Source organism: Perognathus longimembris, chromosome 24 (assembly GCF_023159225.1).
Source record: "Perognathus longimembris pacificus isolate PPM17 chromosome 24, ASM2315922v1, whole genome shotgun sequence".
NCBI lineage: Eukaryota > Metazoa > Chordata > Mammalia > Rodentia > Heteromyidae > Perognathus > Perognathus longimembris.
Window position 1 is genome coordinate 10,628,076 of NC_063184.1, and position 20,231 is coordinate 10,648,306.

General features: G+C 38.1%; 1 protein-coding gene across 26 annotated transcripts in view; it reads right to left on the reverse strand.

Annotated features, from left to right (window-relative positions):
• The window catches only part of Ank2 (ankyrin 2), a 457,187-nt gene that overhangs the window by 57,975 nt on the left and 378,981 nt on the right, over positions 1-20,231 (reverse strand). For 9 of the 26 annotated variants that reach the window (XM_048333410.1, XM_048333424.1, XM_048333417.1 and 6 more), the window contains 5 exons: positions 17,062-17,134; positions 14,755-14,899; positions 7,505-7,607; positions 6,530-6,633; positions 1,929-1,964 (listed from right to left, as the gene is read on the reverse strand). In XM_048333410.1, the coding sequence (XP_048189367.1) occupies positions 1,929-1,964; positions 6,530-6,633; positions 7,505-7,607; positions 14,755-14,899; positions 17,062-17,134 (461 nt within the window). Of the gene's footprint in view, positions 1-1,928; positions 1,965-6,529; positions 6,634-7,504; positions 7,608-11,965; positions 11,978-14,754; positions 14,900-17,061; positions 17,135-20,231 lie in introns of all 26 variants that reach the window. The other 17 variants (XM_048333422.1, XM_048333421.1, XM_048333418.1 and 14 more) reach the window with 5 other exon arrangements.

Genomic DNA, 20,231 nt, shown 5'->3' on the forward strand with positions numbered 1-20,231 from the left:
AACACACCACCTAAAACCGGGAAACTAACACTGAGAACCTACAACATATCCAAATCTGTGCACAGTTCAATACGACAATGAGGTATTTATTTGGCATTTAAATAAGACATTAAAATACTATTATCTTGGGACAGAGGAAAACATGCTCAGGCCATGTTCTTTTCCAGTTTTAGACCTGTCCATCTTGAATTTTGTAACCACCAAATTTTGCTTTCTCATCCATGAAACAAGAGACTGACAGGCCAACTCTGTTCCCTCCTGGTATTAAAAATGCTACATGTAGTTAAGTTTACTAGGTTAGAAACCTTACTTAAAAATATGTGGTCTATTTCAGATGCTCTGAAAAAACTGCATGTCAGAAAAGAACGTCTTTACTCCAAGAAATATGCATCATTTTTTGCTTGATGTTTAAAACAGTGTTTTGCTAGAAATGTGCTTCTATATTGCACTCAGCATTGATTTAAGATTAAAAAGAGAAGAAAGAAAAAACTACTATCAGGTTGGTTGGCTTTAACTGCATCTAACTAAATGAAATTCAGCAATCATGCAAAGTAGAAAAAAAACCCATAGGGACATTTTCTAAGTTGTGAGATGCAAGGTTATCACAATTTAAAAAGAATGAAAGCAGTCGTGACATGTCTTTTTATTATGCTGATGACTTGGCCTACAGATAGACAATTTGGTTAGCTAAACAGGTTCATGCTTCAGAGGAGGCAGCAGGAAACATGGACTCATGGTCTTCAGAGGACCACATCGTCCACCCCAAAAGTTACTGACATTTACGTTTTACTATGAATTTATCCAGGGCAATGGGGAATAGGATCAAGAAGACTGCAGCATTCAGAGTTAGTTACAGGGTAAAATAACAAGAGAAAAGAGGTCATCAGGGTGCTTCAGTGATCCGCAAATACATAGCAAGAGGCCGCCAAGTCATTCTGATTTTCTATGAGCTGTGTGGGAAAACCACACCATTCTCTTGACCCCTCCTAACTCTCCACAAATTAAAACAAGAACAACAACAACAAAAAAAAAACTGATAAAAAATGGAATTGAAAAAGGTGGTTGGAATTTGTTACAATCACCAAATAATGAAAATCAATTGCTTACATGGTTGTGTTTAAAAATGTTATAGCGTGTGCTTGAGAAAAAGCAAAAGTGTGGTGGTAAGAAGTTGTAAAAACTGGAATATAAAGCTGCCTTATTTGGAGACCGATGAAATGTGGTACATGATGGATGGCTACAATAAAAATACTTATAACCAGCATACAGGAAGAAATATTTAAAAATAACTTTCTCTAAGTAATAAAAGACAATGGCTATTTTTAGAATGCTAACTTGAGTCATTCTATAGCACCATTTCCAAAAAACTTTAAAAGGTTGCACTTAAAGCAGTAATAGCAAGGAAAGGCACTATTAATAAGCTTTCAGCCTTTAATTTCCCTAAAATATGGTAAGACAAAAGAAAACCAAAGGGGGGGAAAAACATCCTGCCTAAGTGCCACTTAAAATCGCAACCTTTGGTAAAACTTTAAAATAACTGAAGAAATTGCTATAATTGTGGGGAATAAAAATTTTAAGCTCTATGCAGCATTTTTTTCTGAGCCCCTTCCTGCCCCCAAAAAGAAACAAACAAACAAGAAATCACCTGAGTTGTGGAGATCATGACTCAGATCAGCATTCCAAATATATGAAAATATTTTGGCCCAGCTCCAACTCATTTTCACTGCCATTGAACATGTCCACTTTTCCTTCCCAGAAAAAGGAAAAGTGAGCAATGCTCAGGACTAGAAGAACTTGACTTTCTGATTCTCTTTGGCTAGGTATCTTCCACACTAAAGCATCCCGAGATAGGGTATAGGCAGAAGGAGATGGCGAAAGGAGGAAGGAATAGGCAACGTGTTCAGAGAAAGAATTATGCAGAAGTTCACCTGCTGTTGTCACGATCAAGACATGGAGAGGTACGGCTGAAACAGAATAGATACTTTAGCACAGAGAAAGAATGGAGAAAAGTGAAAATATAAAGAACGAAACCAGAAGTGACTTTAAAACCAAGGTACATAATTCATATATAAAAACAGTATTCATCAATAAAAAGATGGAGATACAAATGAGATACAGCTCTATGCAAATGCTGAGAGATGAACAAGGTATAAGGACTTTGTGATTATTTCCAGTTCAGGACATTGGAGTTGTAAAATCACTGGATATTGATTAGTACCCTTATTCAACATTGGTTTGTGAAAACATTTCAGGGACTCTCCGTCCACAGAGTTACAAAACATCAAGAGATGTGGGAGTGAAAAATAGCAAGTCTTTGATTTGGTAGATACAGTTTTGACTCAAGAGCTCTTTATTCCACCTTCTAATATTTTTTTAAATGATAATGCCCTCCTTGCTATCTCAAAAGAAATGCAGACAGAGAAGGCACAATTTAAGACATAGCTTTGATGACAAATATCAGAATAGGTAACATAAATCCATTTCTTTTTTGTTGTTGTTGTTGTTTTTAGGATTTTTTTTTGAGAATGATGGTCTTTATCATTGGGCCTGATATCTAAACCTAACTTCTAGTCCTACCTTTCCTTCTTCTACCCATGATTCTGCTTTTACTTTAAATTATCCATGAGTTTCCACATGGTTTCCCATGTTCTCAACATTGAATGATAGACAAAAGTATTCATATAGCCAGGAGGCCAGTGGCTCATGCCTGTAACCCTAGCTACTTAGGAGATTGATATCTGAGGATCATGTTTCAAAGCCATCCCTGGAAGGAAAGTCTATAAGACCCTTACCTCCAATTAATCACCAAGAAGCTAGAAATGTAGCTATGGCATACATGGTAGAGTGCTAGCCTTCAGCACAAAAAAGCTGAAGGACAATGTCCAGTCTCCCCAGTACTGCTTTTAAAAAAAAGTATTCATATTTAACATAGCAGAAATCCAATCTTACTACAAAGTTTGCTTTGTTACTTTATAAAAGTAAAATTGAGGAAAAAAGTAACAAATATAAAAGTTCAGAAGAATATGCCTATAAATATATTAAAGAGCACCCAATGTTTTACATGAAATATGTAAATGAACATAAGTACTCAGGTAAATCTTTACACTGCCAGGTGAAACAGACTTAACTTCCTTGCTGCATGTCAGGCATTTTATTAATTGATCAAGTATCTCCAACACATTTTAAATAGACTATTTTTAAGAGTAGTCTGAGGTTCACAGCCATATTGTCTTCAACATGTTTTGAATGATCACCTTTTATGGATTTATATTACCATAGTATTTTATAGCACAATGCCATGAGTTGACTTTTACTCATTGGCACTTGGCTGTCATTAAAACAATACAAAAGAAGTTTGGAATAACAGTACGTAAAATATAAAATGAGTTGCTAAGCTGATTCATTATATATTAACAAAGTGAAGCAGACTAGAAAATTCAAATTTACCCTAACTTAGGTTTATATGATCATGACTACAGTGCTAGGAATAGCCGATGATTAGATTCATGATGAACAAGTATGGCAATACCATAAAGAAGAAAATAATAATTACTGTCTATAATCTGGTTATATTTGGTGGGCATAGAAGAGTTGAGTCATTTCCTCACTCTTCTCTAACCATGAGCTTTAGTCTGAAAACATGGAGTAGAGGTAACATAAAATACCAGTCCTATTTTCTGGTAGAAGAGGCACCATTAATTAACCTAAATTAACTTTATTAAGTTTAATAGAGAATTATCAAGTCAGTAGCATGTGTATGAAAATTTCATATTATAGAAATCAAGTTTAGCAAAAGTTCATCAATAGTAAAGTTTATCAAAAAGTCATTTTCCCCTGCATTTTGACACACTGTGAACTTGTTTAACAATGCATCCAGTTAATTAAAGGGAAAGACAGTTCTTGAAAAAGTTACCACTCAGGCACTTGATGTGTAATGAACATAATTACAAGAAAGCATTGTTGCCTCATATGGTATGAGCTGTTTATATACAGTAAGGTTATGTTCATTTCCAAATACCATCACACTTAGAAGCTTTGAGGTTTCCAGATAATTTCTCATCAGATTAGAAGCATCTATGGCATTGTGTTGTTGAAATACTATAGTAGAGACACTAGTACATAATGAATTATATGAGTAAAAAGTCAAATATTACAATTACTAATTGAACTATATTGGTTTTTGTCATTTTGAATCTTCAGAATGCATTTTTCTTAACTAATCTGCAATGTGTGAAAATTTTGGAACTTGGATATAGAGATGCTATAAATATTTATAGCTATATGCTGTGGAGTATTTATTTTCCCCAGGCAAGTACTGATTATTTAGGTAGTGTTTTATCTATGGATTCAATGACATAACATCAATCTTACAGAAAAATAAACTGAATCACAATGATGTCACATGACTTGTTCTCAGTGTCACATGTGGAGTATTAGTGTCAGGACCTAAACTTCCATTGGTCTGATGCTAATACACACTATTAACCATTACATATCTCTCTGTCTAGCCCCTGTATTTCCCATCATGATACTCTTTGTTTTTATTTTTATATTTTTGTGTGATGGTCCTGGGGCTTGAACTCAGGGCCTGGGCACTAACCTTGAGGTTTTGTTTTGTTTTGTTTTGTTTTTTGCTCAAGGTAAGTGCTCTACCACTGGAGCCACAGTTCAACTTTTTGGTAGTTTTTGCTGGTTAATTGGAGATTCGTCTCAGAGGCTTTTCTGCCTAGCCTGGCTTTGACTCAAGATACTCAGATCACAGGCTCCTCAGTAGCTTGGATGACTGGCATGAACTATCAGCAACTGGCTTTGAATCAGAGTTAAAATCTCTATTTTAGTGTAGATTCTCTGACTCAGTCTCCTGACTGCTGGAATTATAGACGTCTACCACTGTGAGACAATCAAGTTTAAAATAAACTATCTACATTAAAAATTACTATAACACAACTCTCTTTAAAATTGAGCTAGTGATATTTAAGTTTATCTAAAATAGCCACTTTAAAAGATGGATATGAATTTTAAGTAATTGTAGTTTCTAGATTCTTGTCACTATTCTCCATCTCTTGATCCCCAGGCCTCTTCTCCTTACTCATCATTGTAGGGAGTCTTAGTAGCAGAATATAGTTACCATTTTAAAAATAATTTATAACTGAGAAATCTTTTTTTTTTTTTTTGGCCAGTCCTGGGCCTTGAACTCAGGGCCTGAGCACTGTCCCTGGCTTCTTTTTGCTCAAGGCTAGCACTCTGCCACTTGAGCCACAGCGCCACTTCTGGCCGTTTTCTGTATATGTGGTGCTGGGGAATCGAACCCAGGGCCTCATATATACAAGGCAAGCACTCTTTCCACTAGGCCATATCCCCAGCCCCCTGAGAAATCTTAATTATCTCATTTTACACTTAGAACATATAAGTAAGTTTGGATGATATTTAGTTTATTTTTTATTCACTTGAAAACTACCTTTGGTTATTTAGCAGGACAAAACATTGTGTTTATTTTTAGTATCTATATAAATAATTTAATACACCATAACCTTTAATTTAGTAAATGACTTGACTAATAAATCCAAGATGTTTAACTAAAATATCTTGGGGCACTTTCCCAAAAGGAGACTATATAAGGATAATAAAAACAACAAAAGTTCCATTATTCAAAATAGTTCTGAGATTATGGCTAAGAAATTAGGATTAATAATTCAAACCAAAATAACCCATTTTGTTAGCTAGCATATCGCTAGGGCTACTATAAAGGAAGTTAAATAAAATCATAAGAGGATTTTATGTATAATTATGACATCACTGTGTTATTCAGAGCTATCATAATGTAAGGAAAATAAGTAGAATCGTGTTACAATGTAAAACTCCATAAGGAATTTATAGTATGCATAATTGAATCCTTATACTACAGCAATATGAAAGCATGATTCAAAGTCCTGATTTTATTGAGTTAAAATTATTAGCAGGCAATATTGATTAATACACTCTCTACATGACTTCTTAAAGACAACTGATAAACTGGCTGGTTGCATCTAAACTTGGTTTTTAAATGATGTGCCCTCTTTAAACCGTATAGGGACTTATTTGCATATTGAATGATTCAAACTCTGTCAACTTTACTTTAAACGCTTTAAAATGAGAAGAAAGGTATTTATTTCGGAAGATCATTCAATTAATCTTTGCAAATAGAAACTTTCTAAGAAGTAGCTGGTTCGGGCCCTGTTTTTTCAGATGTGAACAGTAAGGAGGCCCGCCAGTACATTCTTGTTAGTGAGCAAGCTGCTGCTTTGACGCAATTCTACTAGTTACTTTAAAACAATGCCTAGCTTTCTGTGCTGAATGCAACCCTTTCTCGCTGTTTCATTTGTGTAGCGACAGTCCACAGATGGGATAAAGCAATGTTATTTACAAGTTTGAACAAAGGTCACCTCCAGTGCGAAGCTAGCCGTCCACTAAAGCTGCTGGACAAAGCAGTTATTTTCACTCTCATCTCCTTTTACCTCTTGATCTGGATACATAATATTGATGTACTCACCCAGAATGAATAGGGCTGGAAGAAAGAGCCACGTTGTCTAAGTTCTCAGTGCCCCAGCTCAGACGATAAGAATTCCTTTCTACCTCCTTGGCTAGAGTTGACACCTACACACAAAGAACACTGGATTTTATTTTTTTAAAAATATTTTGCTTCAATTAAAGGAAAATATAATCACATTTTAAGGGCATTACAAGAAGGAGGTGTTGTTGCCTGGGAAAACTTTCATATAAAAAAATTGCAAGACCAAAGCATTTAAAGTAAATATCTTATAATGTATATTTCCTGTTCAATTAGATGAGGGCTCTGAGATCACTTCAGTATAATCTTCAAAGAAATTTGTTGTTCATCTATGTTCTTATATCCAACCCCTAAAATTAATAAGATCCTACCTAAAATTACACTATTTCAGAATAAACTCTGAGCATTTTCTTACAGCTGATATTTTTAAACATTGAAAGATATACTTTATTTTTATTAGCATACATGGGAGGAGGGGTTATTGTGACATTTCCATACATGTGTACACTATAATCTAACCAGCCTCCTCCCTTCTACCTCTCTCCCTTAATTCTTCTCCCCTTCTTAAAACCATTTCAACAGGTTTCACACATGCAAATAAACTACTTCAAACATGTTCATTCTCTAGTCCCCCGTCCCTCCTCTGCCTAGTACCCTTCCCCCACGGAAGCCTATGTTTACTGAAAAATATGTTTTGTGCTGTTGCTGCATTCCTACAACAGAAGTATTCTATGTAACTTTCCCCCCTAATTACATATCTTATTTTTTACAAAAATCTTCTGTAAAATATTTGCAGGAGAAGGCAATACAGCTGAAGAAATAAACAGTATACTATTTCAGGAGAAAAACAAAACAAAAACACATGCTTATTGCAAACTGTCTTGTCCTGGCTAATCCCCCCGGATGCTGCAGTGGGAAAATTGGAAAGCAAAGATAGGACCATCAAGGCCTACCTACCTGGTGACTGGGAATCACAACTGTGTCTTCGATCATGGCACTATCTCTCAGGTAGGACGCGTGGCTGAGAGTGTGAGACCTGTCGGAACTGAAGGATCGAAGGCTGGTAGGTTTGCAGGAGGTCATGGCCACATACCCACAGCAGTAGAAGGGTTGGGAGGATGAAATGATGAGCCGGCCAGGAGAGTGAAGAAAGCGTGCTATTAGCTAACAGTGCAACTTCCAGGGGATCACGGGTCTCAGCGTTGTCCTACCTCTCTGTCCCACAGTGAGACTGACACATCCTTTCACTGGTTCCTGCCACTCGAGGGCAGGGCCACCAGGGAATCAGAAGATAAAATTGGATACTTCCTAATCTGATTGCTTTTTTTTCTTTCTTTCTTCTCAGAGATGTTTGAAACCAACCTCTGCAGTTTACTTACTGCCAGGGCAAGAAAGAATTCCAAGACCGATTTGATTCACACTGGGTGAAATGCTCATTGCTCTGCAACTAAGGAAAACTATCAGAGAGGCAGTAGACAGCTCTCAGAGAAAACAAACCCAGGTGCAGGTTGTGCTTTCCCTCATGATAGTGCAGGCTCTCACCATGCTTTTCCCTTCCTGTCTAAGCTGTGAACGTTGGAGGCTCATAAACTCCCCTGGAAGGCACAGAGTGAAATGGATGGTGGCCAGATGCATGCTTCCTGCGGAAGTGGAGTCCCTCTTGTTTGTCTCTGCTGACTTCAACTATGTGATTCTTTCAGAGGAGAGCCCTGGCCCTCTGCGTGCCCTGTGTGTGGTGAGGGAAGCATCCAAGAGTGTGGGTTGCCACAGAGACGAGATGCAAGAGCACAGGAATTTCCTAAGCATCAGCCCAGAATGCAGACACACTTGCCAGCACACAGACAAGCTGCCCATGGACAATGACCAAAGCCGTGGTGTGGCTCCCAAAGAGCATTTATGCATCAAGGCTTTACATTTTCTTTTAATAAATAGGAATTTTAAATTTCTAAGTCACAAAATCAAATGTGACAGGTGAAACTTGACATTCACATGCATATAACGCCATTATTTTATTTATTTAATTTTTATAGAGACAGGGTCTTGCTTTATAGCCCAGGCTACCTTCAAACTCATAATGCTAGCCCAACCTGGGCTGCAGCTCACAATCTTCCTGACTCTGGCCCCTAAGTGGTAAGATTACAGGTGTCATTACCATGCCCGGTAACGACAAGATTGATATTTTCAATAATGTATTATATATATGTGTGTACTTATATATGATACGCACATTAAAGATGTGCTTTCAGAATATCAACCCAAAAGGGTGGGAAAAAGAGATACACAGCTTTCATAGGAGCAAACTTTCATTTCCTTTTAGCTAGTAGGTATTTGGTCAGTGAAGCACTGTAGAATTATGGATGAAATGGCAAATTAGCCTGTTTTGTGGTAAGAACTATTTCAAGTTGTATAAATCCATCTGTTTTGTAAGCCACATTTCTATCATCTCCATAAGTGTCAGAACCAACTTTTAATTTTCATGGAAGAATCATCCCTTTAGAAATCACTCAGTCATCTCAGACCTACTCTGTCCTATTTTACAAAACATAAGTGGTATGAACCAAAGAAATGATGTCCACATAAATCTATCTACATGTTGATAACAAAATGAAATACTAATGTAATTTGGAGACTGGCTATTTGTGTTCTTCAGGCTCTTGGAGCAGATTAAGGCTCTTGACACTGCTGAGGTAGAAGCAGCTTGGGTGCCTGCATGTCTGAGTAAACCTACCAGCAGTGGTTTTAGCCCTGTCAGCAGAAGGTAACTTACATCATGGCTGGCTTTAGAGTGGTGTAGGTGGTTTTTGATCATGTGCCTCAATGTACTTCAGGTTGCTGTGATCAATCTTAACTTGATCTCAAATTTAAGTTGAGACTAAGATTCAACAATTGGGAAAAGGGTTTGAAACCTCAGCAAAAGCTTGTCTCAGGGAAATGAACAATTTGGGGTTTGGAGCTTCATTTGAATAGTATTGTGGATGTGGTGCATGGGGGGGAGGGTATACGCGCTTGCACATGTGCACACACACTGGTAATGAGGATTGAATTCACTTCCTGGATGCTGCCCCTAATCATTTTTGCTCAAGACTAGTTCTCTACCACTTGAGCAACATCTCCATTTCTGGTGTTTTGGTGGTTAACTGAAAATAAGCTTCTCACAAACTTTCTTGCCTGGGCTGGCTTTGAACCTGGAGCCTCAACCCTCCTGTGTAGCTAGGATTACAGGATGAGCCAGTGGTACGAGGCTTGATGTGTTTTGTATGAGGCCATGTTAAATCATCATCTCCAATTCTATTCTTCATTTTGTTAGTTGGTCAAGGAAAGGAAAATAACAGAGAAGCCCCACCTCTGGAAATAATGTGCCTAGTCTGTGTCAGTTGTCTTAAGATCTGTTGGCAATGCTCCATGGTTTTAGAGTGCAGATATACAAATGATAACTTTACACATTGAAAGGTGCTAGGTATAGAGAATCCACAATACAAAAGGAGCAGGAGGGGGAAAAGGCATTATGGGGCATAATCCCAAATCCTGGGTCTTACTGGTGAGCGAGGCCTTTATCGCTAGGTGAATGTGACTCTGGTCTGAGAGGGCAAGTGATTTTCACTGTGGCTCCTATTATTGAAAGAAAGTCACCAGGCCTCAACTACCACCCTCCAAGAATAACGGTGATTAGGTGAATGACTATATTGGCTTCAGAAATGTGGTATGACAGAGCCCACTGGGTTGAATGGAAAGCTCCATTCTGCAGTGAGTGCTGTAATAAATGCTGACTATCGATATTCATCTATGTGATGTCTGACCTGAGCACCTCAGTTGATGCTTGAGTGTCTTAATTGGTTTGGGCTGGATGGGTAGAGACATCCTGGTTGTATACTTTTGTCTTTCTAAAGATCCCCAAGGAAGTGGTGCTGTGGCTCAAGTGGTAGAGTGCTAGCCTTGTCCTGAAGAGCTCAGGGACAGCGCCCAGGCCCAGAGTTCAAGCCCCATGACCAAAAAAAAAAAAAAAAAAAGAAATAGTAATAAATATGTTTTTTTTAAAAAATAAAGATCCCCAAAAGCTTAACACACACACACACACACACACACACACACACACACACACACACACACACACAGTGGGAGAATAAAGAAAAGGAAGAAACAGGTGGCATTCAATCTACCTTGATTAAGATAAAAAATAAAAGATGTTGGATACTATGCGATCCTAGCTTTGTAGGAGGCTGAAATGTGAGGATCATAGTTCAAAGCAAACCCTGCTAGGAAAGTCCATGAGAATCTTATTTCCATTTTGGCTCTATTTTGGCTAGCAAAAAACCAGTAAGGGAATTGTGGCTCAAGTGGTAGAGTGCCTTAAGCAAAAAGCTAAAGGACAGTGTCTAGCCCCAAGTTTGAGGCCCAGGGCTGGTACAAAAATAAAAAGAGGAGAAGAAAACTTATGAGGACACTTAGACAGAGAAAAAGGTAAGGAAATGAAGAAGGAAGGAAAATGAGTAAGTTGTAAATTTATACCTAAGTACTACTATTTCTTTATCAATTTTTATTCTAGCTCATTTTATTTACTTCCTTCCGGAAATGCTAATTGGTTATATACAAATGTTTTTAGTTTCTAATTAATCTTTTTGCTTTGCTTTTGCAGAATCTCAGACGAAATGAATATGATTTGAATATTCTTGCAACAGAGAAATCATTTTTCTCTGAAGAAGTAGTACCAGCACAAATTTCTGAAACAATTCAAGATCAGATTCAAGGCCAGAAATGTCTTATTATGGGCTCAATTTATATTTTTCCACTAAAGTACAATTGCCTTATGGACTTAATTAAGTGCACTGAAAAGCATCACTATTGTTAACTGTGATATACACTAGACATCCAATTCATGGATGTGTAAGTGACTACCCTAAGGTGCCAGTATGTTTGCTTGAATATACGAAGAAGCTTCTATGGTCTGTTGTTCTTCCGACTGAATTTTCAACAGCATTTTAAATTTGAGAACGGTAATTCAATAGATGTAAAATTCAAACAATTGTAATTTTGTTGTATTTTGTTCAATGTGCCTTCAGCTGAGCCTGTTTTTGTTCTTCTGCAGCATCTTTGTCTTCTGTCAGGTTCTTTGCACAGAAGCCATGCTTGTGTTCCAGCCACCACTAGGTGGAGCTATGACAACAAGACAAAGTCATGCCTTTGGTGGCACACAGGGCTGACTTGCAGCCTAGTAACAACATCAATCTCTTCTAACCAAGCCAGTTATTGAATTGAGCACAAAAATTAGAATTCAAGAATAAATCCATAATTCTAGACTATAAGCACCTTCTACCAGCATACACATACACACAGGCACACATACACGCACACGCTAAGCAGTGAGCAGGGAAATGTAAATGTATCCAGGAAGTTCATGTGTTCATGCTGTGAAATACCTACCTGGGTATGGTACTATTGGGAGCATACCAAATAAGAAAATAATGGATAAGATGGTTACCAGAAAAGATGACTTACATTGAAGTGCCTAAGCAAAAAAAAATGTTTTTAAGTAAAACAAAGAAACAGAATACGACAATGAGATATGAGTTCCGTTTTGGATATGATGACTTAGATATGCACATGCAGACCTAAAGAACAGACAGCGCTTGCTTCTATGGCCCTCCCTACATGCTCCTACGTCTCTGTTGAGTACAGCTATCCAAACACCTACCTCTGTTTTATAGGAAATACACTTAAAATTCTTTTCAAACTTGGGTACTTAGATAGAAGGAAAAAAGGACCCAGTTAAGCAGTTATTCTTCATAATAAAGATCACACTGAAAATAAAGGTTCTTGGCCTGAGAGTCATGACTGCTCAGAGATGACTGAGGGTTTATGCAAAGACACACACACACTCCCTTCTACTGAACCTTGCAGTATTTTAAGAATCTCAGGCCAAGTACTGGTGGCTCATGCCTGCAATCCTACCTACTCAGGAGGCTGAGATCTGAGGATTGTGGTTCAAAGCCAGCCTAAGCAGGACAGTCCGTGAGACTCTTATATCCAATTAGCTATCAGGAAACCAGAAATAGCTTTGTGTCTCAAAGTGGTAGAGTGCTAACCTTGAGCAAAAGAGATCAGGGACAGTGCCCAGGCCCTGCCTTCAAGCCCAACGACTGACCAAAAAAAAAAAAAAAAGAATCTCTAAGATGCAAATCAGTACACAACTTTTAAAGTGGCAGCCCGTCACCTCTTTCTCCCAGGAACCTGCTCCTTTGCCTTCTGATCTTTTAAGCCACCGAGTCACACCATTAGCCTTCTTCTTCAGCTGCCATGTGAAATCATCACCAAATCTGACTCCGATTTTTCACTGCTGAAATTCTTTCTACTGTCAACAGTGGTATACCTCTACCCTCTCATGATGACCCAGCTAATACTCCTGCAGTAGCTTCTTAGGTGAGGCCCATGGATTATTCTCAACTTTTTTTTTTTTTTTTTGCCAGTCCTGGGCCTTGAACTCAGGGCCTGAGCACTGTTCCTGGCTTCTTTTTGCTCAAGGCTAGCACTCTGCCACTTGAGCCACAGTGCCACTTCTGGCCATTTTCTATATATGTGGTGCTGAGGAATCAAGCCCAGGGCTTCATGTATACAAGGTAAGAACTCTACCACTAGGCCATATTCCCAGCCTTATATTCTCAACTTTTAACAGACCTCCCTTAAAGTGCATTCTCTATGTTTGTCACTAATAGAGGATTGTTCTAAAATACAAGTATGATTTCCTTCTCAGGAGCACCTCATCATTCTGTTGCTCAAACATTTTAGGAACATTTGCTTGTGACCCTGATAAATCTTTAACTAAACTTCCTATTTTTTTGCACTCCATCCTTGTTTATCACTTGGTCTTGATTTGGACTCCTCTCTGCCACTCTAGGGGCTCTGTATGTTCCAATAGTACAGCCTCTCTTCCCCTGTGTTGGGCATGAATTTAGCAAGCATAATTTAGCTGTAAAGGTACCTTCAGGGGTTGGGGATATGGCCTAGTGGCAAGAGTGCCTGCCTCATATACATGAGGCCCTGGGTTCGATTCCCCAGCACCACATATACAGAAAATGGCCAGAAGTGGCGCTGTGGCTCAAGTGGCAGAGTGCTAGCCTTGAGCAAAAAGAAGCCAGGGACAGAGTCCAAGCCCCAGGACTGGCCAAAAAAAAAAAAAAAAAAAAGGTACCTTCAGTACTTAACACAAAGCCTAGCACAAAAATGTACCCATCACACTCACATTAAACTTTTTAAGAAAGAAAAAGTGAGAAAGGGGGTAACAAGTTGAATAAGAAGTATACTCACTGCCTTACATATGAAATGGTAACCCCTCTACACTTCACTTTGACAATAAAGGGGGGAAAACTTTTAAAAAAAGAAAGAAAAAAAGGAGGTTTGGGAGGTGGCATGAATGCCAAAGGGAAAAGTCCTCAAAGGGTTTCTCCTTGCTAATTATCCATACAGGCTTGGTTATTCTCTGAGGTGTTCATTTCATAAACTGCTCATATGCAGAATATTCATACAATGGCTTACAAGAGAGCCAGATTTAAAACTGTAGACATGAAAGAGTATTGATGAGAAAAATATATTACACTGCACAGACAAGCACATACTTGACCAAAGTTAGCGGTCATATTTGCCATGAGTTGCTATGCGATGCTCTTATTCTACTTGTCTCAGAGAATAACAAGCACCCGGGAATGGCCACAGTATAATGATTATACACTTCAGAATATTAGTCGAGCCTCTCAGAGTTTACAACTCAAGTGAAGCTCACACAGGTTTTTCTCAGATTATTCCTGCTTTAAAATTTTTATTGCATTAATTAATTTATTATAATTTATTTGTGTGATTTTTTTAATTTTTATTTGAGTAGTTGTACAATGGACTTAGGTTGCTTCTTGTATCCAAGATTTTATAGAATTCTGTTCTTTTTCTAAATAAAAAAGGCAATTGTAACCACAATTTTCTTTTAACTTTGCTTCCTCTTGTTCATCATAAAAACTTTCATAGCAAGTGTGCTCCAACAAAAGAGGGGAGTTGAAAATATCTACATGTGCCACTGAGTAACAGCATATCTACAACAAAATTGCCTTTTCAATTTGCCTAGAGGAAAGCATTAAGTACTCAATGATGGCATCTACTTATTTATCTTCATCAAAACGCATCACACACACTTCTAGCTAGTTTCAAGCATAAGGTTTGACTAATACCTGTCAGATCGTCCCCCCTCCAAGCTATAGCGCAGGTAATTCATGCCGTCCAGGAACTGGCTGCTGGGCAGGGAGTCATCACCGAGTTCTTTGAGATCTTCGGGCCTCAGGTATTCCCCACCATCCCCTGTCATCGTGTCATCACCTTGGGACAATCAGAGGAAGAGGGAGGAGGTTATTTGTTGAAGGTAGTATCCACTCCAAAATATGGTCACATTTTTATAATGACTGGATATCAGTGAAATATTAAACATGAGGCAAGCACAGCATACAGACAGGTACTTGCAAAGAAGCTAACACACAATAAGGCTGTACTATAGAACCCTTGATGAAGAAACCCAAAGCCTAGGCAGCTTACATTCTTTCCTTCACTCTCTCTTTCCTCGCTCTCCTACTACATCTATGAGCGAATGTTTGATTTTGTTTTCCTAGTATGCATCCACAAGAACAGACTAAAAAGAAATGATGGTGAGTGTCTATATCCTCCGACAGAGGTGGCATAGGTATTAAATAAGCCAATATCTATGACATTAGATGTTTTCTCTTCCCATAGTCACATGCTTCTTCCCCATTTCTTCCCAATATTCACCTGTGCACCACACACAGATTTTATTCTGGAACAATATTTATGTAATGTTCATGACATGGGATAATTGTGTGAATGAATATCAATAATACTTGCTAAAATTACTATGAGCATGCACAATTTATAACTAAACTTCTAGGTTAATAAAATCCACACCTCAAATGCAAACATAGATAATTTCACGCATATTAGACATGCTATTTCAAGAGAAATGTTAGTATTGTACACAAGGGTCTAAATGTTAAGCAAGTTGCTTCTACTAGTAACGAAAGAAAGAAAGAAAAAAGAAAAAAAGAAAGAAAGAGAGAGAGAAAGAGAGGAAGGAAGGAAGGAAGGCAGGAAGGAAGGAAGGAAGGAAGGAAGGAAGGAAGGAAGGAAGGAAGGAAGGAAGGAAGGAAGGAAGGATGGAAGGAAGGAAGGATGGAAGGAAGGAAGGATGGAAGGAAGGAAGGAAGGAAGGAAGGAAGGAAGGAAGGGAAGGAAAGAAAGAAGGAAAGAAACTTAAAACAAAGGAAAAGCTTTTACTCCAACAAGTTCCTCAAGTACCTGAGTCACTAAGTGCCTCCCCATCAATAAAATGGTCACCACACTGTTTAATAGCTGTTCAATATAAAGGTGAAGATGAGAAAGACTATCCCATGAGACTATAATATACAATATACATATAGAGATGCTGAACCTTAGTTGGCTAGTATGAGAATGGAACCCAAGACTATAATAAAAACTTGGACTGCTGGCTTTGGTGATACTATTAAACATACACATAATGATACACTGATCCAACATTTGCTCATTCTTGTCACAAGTTCTTATTTAATCTGAAATAAGGCAATGTCTGATACCAATAAGTGATGTCACAAATTAGTTCCAAATAAAGACATTGCAATGTAAAGTGTTGCCTTATGATTTCATTTGAAAGATCTAAAAAAGAAAGTACATTTAATATTTTCCTGTAGGAGAAATAAACATTAGGCCCTCAGCCATTTGGGGAGCAATAATTGATCAAACATGCACGTTTTCCCAACTATACACACATGCCAATATTCTTCAGTTATAGATATGTAACCAATAGCCACGCTATTGAAGCTTATTTGGCTGTTTTATTTACTCCTTTCATGTTTCTTAACTATAAGGCACATCTTTTTCTGACAATAGCTTATTCATGTTGAATTTGTACTATTTGTTGTTGTACTGTTTTTAAGTCTTTTCTAAGGCTCATTTCCTCTGGATTTAGTACAAACTGTCTCTAGACTTAGTACATATTCTCTCTGGATTTACTACATATTTTCCTCTGGATTTAATACACTCTCTGTTCATATGCAATGACCAGAAAGCAGAGATTCCCTAATACAAAGAATACACTAAGGCCTTTAAAGCATTTGAATATAAACCGTTTTGAACATAATTAAAAATATATTAACAATAACTCTAATATCAGATGCCTGTTTCCCACTTCAAGTCCAGTTTTGGATTTCTTTCCCCTTTCTTTGTCATGTTGTTTACTAAATATTAATGATAATATCAGGAGAAAATAAGCTGATCAGAGTCCATCATCTGCCTTCTGCCCCAGTACACACATAATGGAAATATTGAGAAACAAGTGGAGGAGGTATTTTAAATATTAAGGTACTGTCATCTCCTGCACCAGCTTGATTCCCAGAGGAAAGGAAGGTTTGCCCTTGAGATGACAAATGGCGTGAAAGATTGGATAGATATCTTACCTTCCTCATCAGACACATCCAGGACCTCAGTCATTGTCTCAGGAACATTAAGCTTGTGTTTTTCAGTGATAGTCTGCAAGGATAAACAGTATTAATGCTCCAGTTAACAGCAAGCCAAACACAAGCTGGAAAGACTGCAAAGATGGTTATATTTTCGAGGAGCAGCAGCCAGCCAGCCCTGTAGGATCCCTTCTCATCTACACACAGAATCTGGAAGCATGCTATGCTCTACGTACATCCATTTGTTCTTTCTGATGTTAAATGATCATCTACGCTAGAGAAGTTATACAAGAAAAGGCTCATTGTTTTGAGCTCCCACAAGAAAAATAAATTCCTTTGCTGGTAATGTCATTAATAACTAGTAACATTGAAAGTGCCAGATTGGTGTTTTCAAGCTTTCCCTAAAATGAACCAAGTGATGATTCCAGAAAAGCCTTACCCAGAAGCAGTGAACAAAGGCAACTGATTAAAAGGAAAACTATTGGGAAAGAAGCTATAAATAATCAGAGCCACAGAAAATGTGACGTACCTCATCTGGGATTAGAGGTTCCACAGAAGAGAATCAATCATCTCTACAGTATTTCACTGGGCTACAATCCTGATGTGCTGCTTCTTTGCTTCCACAATAGTACTCCTAAGTGGCTCAGCTCATTCCTGATGTACTTTGTAAGCTGACGACACTGGGGCCTTCAGTCTGTCTGCCTGGATTCAAGTTCTAGTTTCATTGTTTGCTAGCTACAAGTCCTGAGCAAGTCTGCAGTCCTTGTTGGGCTTCAATTTGCTTACTTATAACATAAAGATTTTGATAATAGCTCATAAAACTATGAAGGTTGAATGATTTAATAGTTGCCAGAGCTCTAAGAACACTATTTGGCTACTTTTGGTACTTAATACACAGTTGATATTTTATTATTATTATTATAAGCAAAACAAATTATCTTAAAAGCTTCTGAGATTTTTAGTTCTTCTTGTACTTATGGAATATTGTGAGTACTACCAGCATGCTAATCTCCAAAGACATCACAGTGTGGTTTTTTAAAGGCAAACACCAAAGGATGAATACCACATGAGCACATCACCTCAACACTACTCTGAAACTAACTCTGAAAGCTTGGCTCACAGGAGCAGAGCGCCGATGGAACCCAAGGAGCTAAGTAGACTGGGGAGATGTTCAAGAGAGGCAAAATTTCAGTTAGCCAGGAACCAGCTCAAGAGATGTGTGCTGTTCAATGCAGTGACTATCACAAAAGTGACAAGGGTGGTGACTTTAGAGCCCCATGGAAACTATGACGGTGCATTTGATGGAGTATATAGAGAAGGCCTTGTGCCATTGGAAAACTTTCCATGTGTGTTTGCTTTATCCTGTGTGCGAGCTGAAAGGTTCAAAGACATAGGATTCTGAATGCTTAATGATGCAGTAATATTGACCAAAGACAGAAGCATTGCCCATTCATTTGTGTGTCTGATCTCTACTACATCTTGACAGCCCTTTATCCACCTCTTGGAATATGCTTTTTGTCCTATGAACCCAAACTTCCCAAGCTAGACAGTGGCCTTTCACCTTTTAGTCAATGTTGCTCCTGTATTGGATGACTCATGTTACTGACAGGACAATCATGTTCTCTTGAGTGTCAAGTGTTCCCACATATTCTTTCCCCTACAGGAAGCCTTTATTCCCCTCTTTTCTTATATCAGTAGACTTTGATGTAATTGGATATGCAATTTCTGACCCTCTCTAGTAAGTTTATTTCTTCAGCTCTGCTTATCTCCCATGATCTTGTTAGGGCATCCCAAGGACCAGATCTTATTTATCGCTTCCCATATAAGAGTGGGAGCCATTCTAGAGAAAGATTGCTTGCATAAACCTGAAACAGTAGGGATTCTCAGATATAGACTAAAAAATTGATGATGCAAAGCTATGCATAAGCACATTTAAAATTTTATAAAAACATCCAGGTACTAGTGGCTCATCATGCCTGTAATTCTAGCTTCTAAGGAAGCTCAGATCAGAAAAATAGATATTCAAAGCTAGTCCAGTCAGGAAAGTCCAAGAGGCTCTTATCCCTAATACCAAAACAGCTAGAAGTAGAGTTGTGGTTTAAGTGGCAGAATAGCTCAGGGATAGAACTATGCCCTGAACTAAAGCCCTAGGACAGGAAAAAAATTTACAACACAACTAAATATATTTTCTTTTGAGGAGAATCTTAATTGAAATACTAGAAGGAAACAAAGAAAGACTTATGATATGCAGATGAAGGCACAGTTGGAACCCAGGATAATAAATCCAGCTTGCTTAAATGTTTCTTATGATGTTTAAATAATCTCACAGAGTTTGGTTCAAGAAAGAAAACTGGAAATGACACTATGGCTCCAAGTGGTAGAGTGCTAGCCTTGATTGAAAGAGCTCAGGAACCAGTGCCCAGGACCTGAATTCAAGCCCCATGACAGACAAAATAAAAACAAAAGAAAAAAAGAAGGAAAGGAAGGAAGGGAGGGAAGGAGGGAGGGAAGGGGAAAGGAAACTAAAAGTTGCAGAAAAGACAGAAGTGCACAACTAAAAAGTTAGAGAAGAATAGGCAGCAGATACATAAACAAATTACTATAATAGACCATACATTAAAAGTATGTCATCCAAAATAATCACTATTCAATTATGTGTGAGTTGAGATCATTCTAACAGATTTAGAAAATATATGTTAGAAGTTTACAAAGGTTCTAAACTCAGGACAATGACTCTTTGAGAAAAGGTGCCAGATAAACCAAGCCTGGTTGCCTAAGTCTTTAACTTTAGCTAGTTAGGAAAGGTAGTTTGGGAAAGCATGAGAATTCATGAGACTCCATCTCAACCAATGGTTGTTGTGGGGGCCTGCACCTGTTCTCCCACCTAAGGGGGAGGCACAATGGCTGGGTTCAGTGGTGCATGTCTGCCGTCCCCTGAGACACAAAATAAATAAAAACAAGAAAACAAACAAACAAAAGAAACAGATTCAAAACTTAGCTTCAAACTCTCCTCTTCTGGGGAGGGGCGGGCAGGTAATACTTGGATTTCAACTCAGGATATAGCCCCTTGTTCTATTAGCTTTAGTTATTTTTCAGGCAAGGTTTCACATTTCTTGCTGGAGGCCCAATACTTCGGCTACCACCTTCCTACCCGTACCTCACTTGTACTC